Source organism: Nematolebias whitei, chromosome 7, assembly GCF_014905685.2.
Source record: "Nematolebias whitei isolate Nwh7 chromosome 7, NemWhi1, whole genome shotgun sequence".
Lineage (NCBI taxonomy): Eukaryota > Metazoa > Chordata > Actinopteri > Cyprinodontiformes > Rivulidae > Nematolebias > Nematolebias whitei.
In genome coordinates this window covers 19,614,931-19,621,743 of record NC_056504.1, presented here as the reverse complement: position 1 = coordinate 19,621,743, position 6,813 = coordinate 19,614,931, and the positions used below count along the sequence as shown (strand labels likewise).

General features: G+C 40.4%; 1 protein-coding gene across 1 annotated transcript in view; it reads right to left on the bottom strand.

The window, feature by feature from the left end:
- Nucleotides 1-6,813, bottom strand: part of LOC119412169 (contactin-4) — a 178,078-nt gene that overhangs the window by 142,519 nt on the left and 28,746 nt on the right. Inside the window, exons 3-5 of the mRNA XM_037679146.1 lie at nucleotides 1,808-2,011; nucleotides 462-564; nucleotides 160-344 (exon numbers count right to left, since the gene is read on the bottom strand). Of these exons, the coding sequence (XP_037535074.1) occupies nucleotides 160-344; nucleotides 462-564; nucleotides 1,808-2,011 (492 nt within the window). The remainder of the gene's footprint in view (nucleotides 1-159; nucleotides 345-461; nucleotides 565-1,807; nucleotides 2,012-6,813) is intronic.

The following is a 6,813-nucleotide window of genomic DNA, read 5'->3' as shown; positions in this document are numbered from 1 at the left end:
GTGTGTGTGTGTGTGTGTGTGTGTGTGTGTGTGTGTGTGTGTGGGTGTGTGTGTGTGTGTGTGCGTGCGTGTGTATCTGAATGAAAAATTACTAAAAAATAACTAAGTAGGCATCATTGTTAAACAGGAAATTTGACAAAATATTGTGTAATCCTTTACTTTGAAATATGAGCTGTCCTCTGGCCACATTTCTTCCTCTGCTGTTCTCGGCGACACACTCGTACACACCGGCATCCTCTGGGCGAAAATATGGAATTTCCAGGTCCCCAGTGGAGTGGTTGATTTTAATCTTGCCAGGGAGTGGATTTCCATCGGCTTTCCTCCAGGAGATAGAGGGTACGGGACTGCAGAAGCAACCCACACAAGGTCACATTGATCATGAGAACTGTTGCCATGTTTGCTTGCTTATTGTAGCTTTTTCACAAATCTCCCCAAACCACCACATTGTACAGGACACTTACTTTCCTAAAGCGAAGCATTCCAGCTTCACTGATGATCCTTTGGAGACATGGAGAGTGTCAGGAAAGTGAACCTCTATCTTTGGCTCATATTCACCCATCACAACTATATAAAGGACAGGAGCAAATTACAGATGTTATAACCCAAAAGAAGAACATGTTAATCCTGTACTTCAATCTGAAATTACATCCCCAATTGTGACAGTTTGTAAATTGTAAATCCATCCATCCATTATCCTCCGCTTGTTCCAAAGTTGGGTTGTGCGGGCAGCAGATTGAGCAGGGAGGTCCAGACATCTCTTTTCACAGCCACCTCTTCTAGCTTTTCTGGGAGGACCCCATGGTGTTCCCAGGCCAAATGAGAGACTAAGTCTCTCCAGCATGTTCTGGGACTTCCCCGGGGTCTCCTCCCTGTTGAACATGCCCAAAGCACCTCCCTGGGGAGGTGCCCAGGAAGCATCCTTACCAGTGCCCATACCACCTCAACTGGCTTGTTTTGATAAAAAAGTTAATTCAGTGATACAAATATCATCAACCCATATTTATATCACAATGAAAACATTTCATACCATTTTTAGGAAAAATAAAAAGGTAAAACTGACATTGATAGCAGCAACAAATCTTTAAAAGGGTGAGAAAGGGCCACGTTTACCAACATTTCCTCTTCTGTACAGAAGATGTAGCATCAGTTGTTTCCCAAAATAATTTCTAGTTTAAAATCATTTTGTGACTGTCCCAACCTTTTAAAGATGTTTGCTACCAAAAAAAAAAAAAAATTCAAAGTACCTTAATTTTCTAAAAAATGGCCCACTTTATTTATTTAAACATAAGATATGCTTACTATGTTTTCTTATTAAGTAAAATATGGATTTGAGCATTGTGAATAATTGTGTTTTGTTTTCATTTACAACTTTGACAAATTGGGTCTGTCGAAGCTTTGGGATGGATGAAATAAGCACAGAACAGAAGGCATGAAGAGGCTTCAAACTGTTTCACTCGATGGGTATGTTATATCTGTATTAGTGCAAGTTGTGTTTATGCTGAAGAGAAAAACAAAACTGGTCCTGTGGAGGTTTTCACAGTGTCAAGTTCCTTGCTGTGCATGAGGCTGCAAGCACTCTAGTTATGTAAATGTGCACCTTCATGCAGATCCAGAGGTTTCCTTGCATACATAACCCTGTGTACTAGAGAATTGTTGACTTGTGTAAAATCCTTGCCAAAAAAAATGTAAGAGGGAAAAACAATGTCACGCTTGAGACAAGCGATTTATCTCCTCTGCTCCCCCTTCCTACAATGTTCGTGACAGCTCAGTGCACAAAATAACCAGACAGTGGACCGGAGACATTTACCGTCCCTTCGCACCACCACGGGAGTTGGGGAGCTGATCACTGTAGCATTGGTCATCATGTTTCTCACTGCACATGTGTAATTCCCTGCATCCGAAGCTTCAACCTTAGCGATGTACAAGTTTCCGGTCCTCTGAGAGATGAAGCGACGAGCATCCTGCTGCAGGAAGCTGAGCTGTCCGTTGAAAACCCATGAGTATTTGATCTCTGTAGAATAAAAAAAAAATAAAAAATACAAAATTGCAAAGTGAAAAAACATGTTTCAAATTGTAACTATTTATTAGTTGCAGGACATGAAAGTAAAATATAGGAGAACTGCAACAGACACAGAACTATTATATAAATAACTATAAAAATGTTCTAGTGTGTCAAAGTGCATTGTTCTTCCCTAAAAATATTGAAATGACCATTCTTCAATGTGTCTTTAGCATTTGCATCTGGAAAGTACTAAAAACAAGTCTGAATGGCCTCAATACATGCAGAAAACATTTCTACTACCATTGGAAGTCATCTGGGTGCATAGTGTGCAAATGGAGGGTATGCATTAAACAGCTGCAAACATCGGTGTTCTTTGAGATGCATAAAACAGAATGTTGCATGAAAGTGTTTGTAAATATTTACAAACTGACCTGCCACGAGAATGTGCTTACTGCACACTGGCCTCCCTCTCACACATGGACTCTGTCTTACTACGGCTGACTTTCATTCCTCTTCTTTCAAGTGCATACCTCCACCTCTCCAAGTTCTCCTCCATCTGTTCCCTGTTCCCACCACAGATCACAATGTCATCTGAAAACATCATAGTCCACAGGAATTCCTGCCTGACCTCATCTGTTAGTCAGTCCATCAACAGAGCAAACAAGAAGGGGCTAAGAACCAACCCATAATGCAATCTCACTTCCACCTTAAAGCTATCTGTCTACAGCTATCTGCTATCTACAGCACATCTCACCACTGTCCTGCTGTCCTCATGCATGTCGTGTACTGGTCTAATATACTTTTCTGCCACTCCAGATTTCCTCATGCAGTACCACACCTCCTCCCTTGGCACCTTGTCATATGCTTTTTCTAAATCCACAAAGACACAATGGAGTTCTTTCTGACCCTCTCTATACTTCTCCATCAGCGTCTTCAAAGCAAATATCTTTGTTAAAAGATCTTTGTTAAAATCCAGGTCTCTCTTGAAATTGAGTCATTATGGCTCAATGGAACTAATCTGTTTAAATAAAGGTTGAATGAAAAAATATGGCATCTGTGGTGCTCTTTCTTGGCATGAAACCACAATGCTGCTCACAAATAGTCAGCTCTCATCTAAGTCTAGCTTCCACAATTCTTCACAGATCTTCACTGTGTGACTGACTCAACAGGTTGATTCCCCTGCAGTTGCTACAACATTGTACATCACCCTTGTTCTTAAAAATGGGCACCAGCACACTTCTCCATTCCTTAGGCATTTTTCAAAAACATCACTGCAGTTTCTCCAAAATATTTCCAAACCGCCACTGGTATGTCATCAGGTCCTACAGCTTTCCCCTTCTTCATTCTTTTCAGAGTTTTCTGGACTTCACCCTTATTAATCTTTCCCACTTCCTGGTCCACAGTTTATATGACCACTACTCTTCTTTCTCTTCATTCATTAGCTCCTCAAAGGACTCCTTCCATCTTCCCATCACACTCTCCTCACTTGTTAGAACATTACCATTCCTATCTTTAACAAGCCTAACCTGCTGCACAACCTTTCCAGCCTGATCCCTATGTCACGCCAATCGGTATATGTCCCTCTTTAGTGCCCAGCCTCCCATATAACTCATCGTATGCCTTCCACGTTGCCTTAGCTACTTCCCTCTTTTATCTACATTGCATTCCCTTATATTCCTCTCTTCTGTTCAGTTTTCTCACTGTCATATTTCTTCATGGCTAACCTCTTTCTTTGAATAGCTTCCTGCACTTCAGTATTCCACCACTGTTTCCTTATAATCCATCATCTGCCCAGATGACACACCAAGTACTTTCCTACCTGTCTCTCTAATTCCAGTTGCTGTAGTTGCCCAGTCATTTGGAAGCTCTTTCTTACCACCCAGAGCGTTTAACAGCTCCTCTCTGCATTTATCACAAGATTTTTCTTTTCTCAGCTTCCACCATTTGGTCAACTTCTCTGATTTTACTATTTTTCTCAACAACAGTCATTCTATACACAACCATCCGATGCCATCTGGCCACACTCTCCCCTAAACAACATTACAGTCCCCAATCTCCCTCAGGTTTCCTCTTCTACATATAATGTAGTCTACCTGTGTACTCCATGCTCCACTCTTATAGAGCACTCTATGTTCCTCTCTCTTTTGGAAATAGATGTTGACTACAGCAATGTCCATTCTCTTGGCAAAATCCACCACCATCTATCCTTCCTGGTTTATTTTCTTGTCACCAAACCTACGCATCACTTCCTCATCCCCTCTGTTTCTTTCACCAACATGTCGATTCAGGTCTGCTCCGATCACCACTTTCTCCACTCTGGGAATACTCTATCACTTCATCCAGGTCCTTCCAAAATGTTTATTTCTCCTCCACATCACATCCTAACTGTGGAGCATAACCACTGACAACATTTAGCATCAGACCTTCTACTTCTACCTTTAGACACATCACCCTACCTGATACTCTTTTCACCTCTACTACATTCTTTGCCAACTCTTCCTTTAGGACCACCCTTATTCCATTTCTCAGGGAAAAAACAAACAAAAAAAAGTTTAAACCCTGCTCCAATGCCACAAGCCTTGCTGCCCTTCCACTTGGTCTCTTGGGCACATAAAACATCTACCTTCCTTATCTGCATCATGTCAGCCAGCTCTCTACCTTTGCCTGTCATTGTCCCCACATTTAGAGTTGCAACCCTCAGGCCTACATTCTTGACATTCCTCTTCTTCCTCTGTCTCCTGACATGTCTACCTCCTCATGGTCTTCGACTAACAGTAGAACAATTTCCGCCAGCATCCTGTTTGTCAACAACACTTGTGGCGGTCATTGTTAGCCCAGGCCTCAACCGATCGGGTTTGGTTTGGCTTTGATGAACTCACATTATAGGTTTGGCAAAAGAGTTTTACGTCAGATGCTCTTCCTGATACAACCCTCACCATTTACCCAGGCTTGCAACCAGCACTGGCTTGTGCTCCCTAGTGCTTGGTTCCAAGCCACTCTAAAGTTTTTAATTATTTTCATTTCAGGCAAGGACGGAAATTCAGATCTTGTTATGATAACAGCATTTGCTGCCTTCTGCCACTCCATTATTTTATTTTTCATTACTAACCCTGAAGGATTGACAACCAAATAAAAATATACCAATGCCTCCAGCTTTGATGCTAGTCCATCTATTTCACATTTAGTGTTTTTTTATTTCTCCTTTCTCAACACTTTGGCCATGATTATTTGGACACAGGGTAGAAGCCAGTCATGTATTTACATTAATCATTTGAGGAAAAATATGGGTCTAAGTGGCACTTGCAGTTGCCTTCAATTTCATGTAAGCTGGGGTGTATAAAGGAAAGGTACACAGAAAAGTGTTTGTTTAAAGTTTCATAAATCTGAATATTTTTGTGCATACACTCTGTGTCCATATGCTAAGTTTCAGTATGAAAGCTACACACATTTTTTATATACATGAGGCCCCAGGAGCCTTTTGTCAACATATGTTTGGTAGTCTGAACACAATCTGTCTTGATCTGCTATATAGAACCCGGACATTTCAAGGCCAAAAAAATATATATATATTTTTAATCCACTCAGCTACTAGCTGATTAAAAATTAACTCAGATTGAGAAGACCTTGAAATAAAAACAAGCCTTTTATTTTATATTTTTGGAACCTATTTTTTATTGCATCCTTAATAAAAAGTATATTTTGTTGGGAATAATTAATCAGAGTAGAAGGCAGGACATTGTATGGGTGAGTTTCTCTTTTATTTAACTTTTAATATTTGCCCTGATTGTTTTAGAGCTGATTGGACCCACTGCGGTCACTGTAGGCTATCATACTCTGTCAATTACAGACCAGCCCAAATATCATGTTCACAGTGGAGCTATATAAAAGATGACTGCTGTGAGTGCACTGTGAAGTTTTAAGGATTAATGTCTTCTGTGTTTGCTCTGGCACAGAAGTTAAGAAACAAATCACAAGAAATAGTGCAGCTAAAATGCAACTAGTGTGGCTGTGAATTATTTAAATATCAAAATCTTTCAATTAAGTTAACATGTCTGATCATATAAGAAATATGTTTTAGGGTGCACGATAAATGTTATGAACAATATCAGTCAGAGCTGACTAGATGTCACATAATCCAAGTCTGATATTTAATAACAAGTATTAACGGCCTCAAATACACTTTACTTACTCTAAAAAGTATTTTTTTTCATGTGTATTATATTATTTTATAAATTGACTGTCAGGGCAGCATAGCGGCGCAGTTGGTAGAGGTGATGACTCTCACCGAGCACATTACCCTGGTTCAAATCCCGGTATGAGGGCCTTTCTGGCAGAGTTTGCATGTTCTCTCTGTGCATAAGCAGTTATTCTCCAGGTTCTCCAGTTTCCTCCCACAGACCAAAAGCATGCATGTTAGACTGATTGGTAACTCTAAATTGTCTCTAGGTGTGAGTGGGAGAGTGAATGGTTGTTTGTCGCATTTGTCTCTGTGTCCCTGTGATGGACTGGAGACCTGTCCAGGGTGTACCCTGCCTCTCACACAGTGACTGCTGGACATGGGCACTGGCGACCCCCATGACCCAAAAAGGAAGAAGCGAGTAAAAGATGATGGATGGGTGGATGGATGGATCTACTGTCACACTGGTTCAAACAAATATCTTTTTTTTTTTACTTGACATTTTGTGTCATCTCCTTGCAAAGGGAAACCCCAGAGTCTCAGAGTCTCTTATGCCTTCAAAGAAGGTTTAGTAAATAAGCACATTATAAAATAAAAAAATTAATTAATTTAAAAAAAAGAAGGAAAAAAAAAA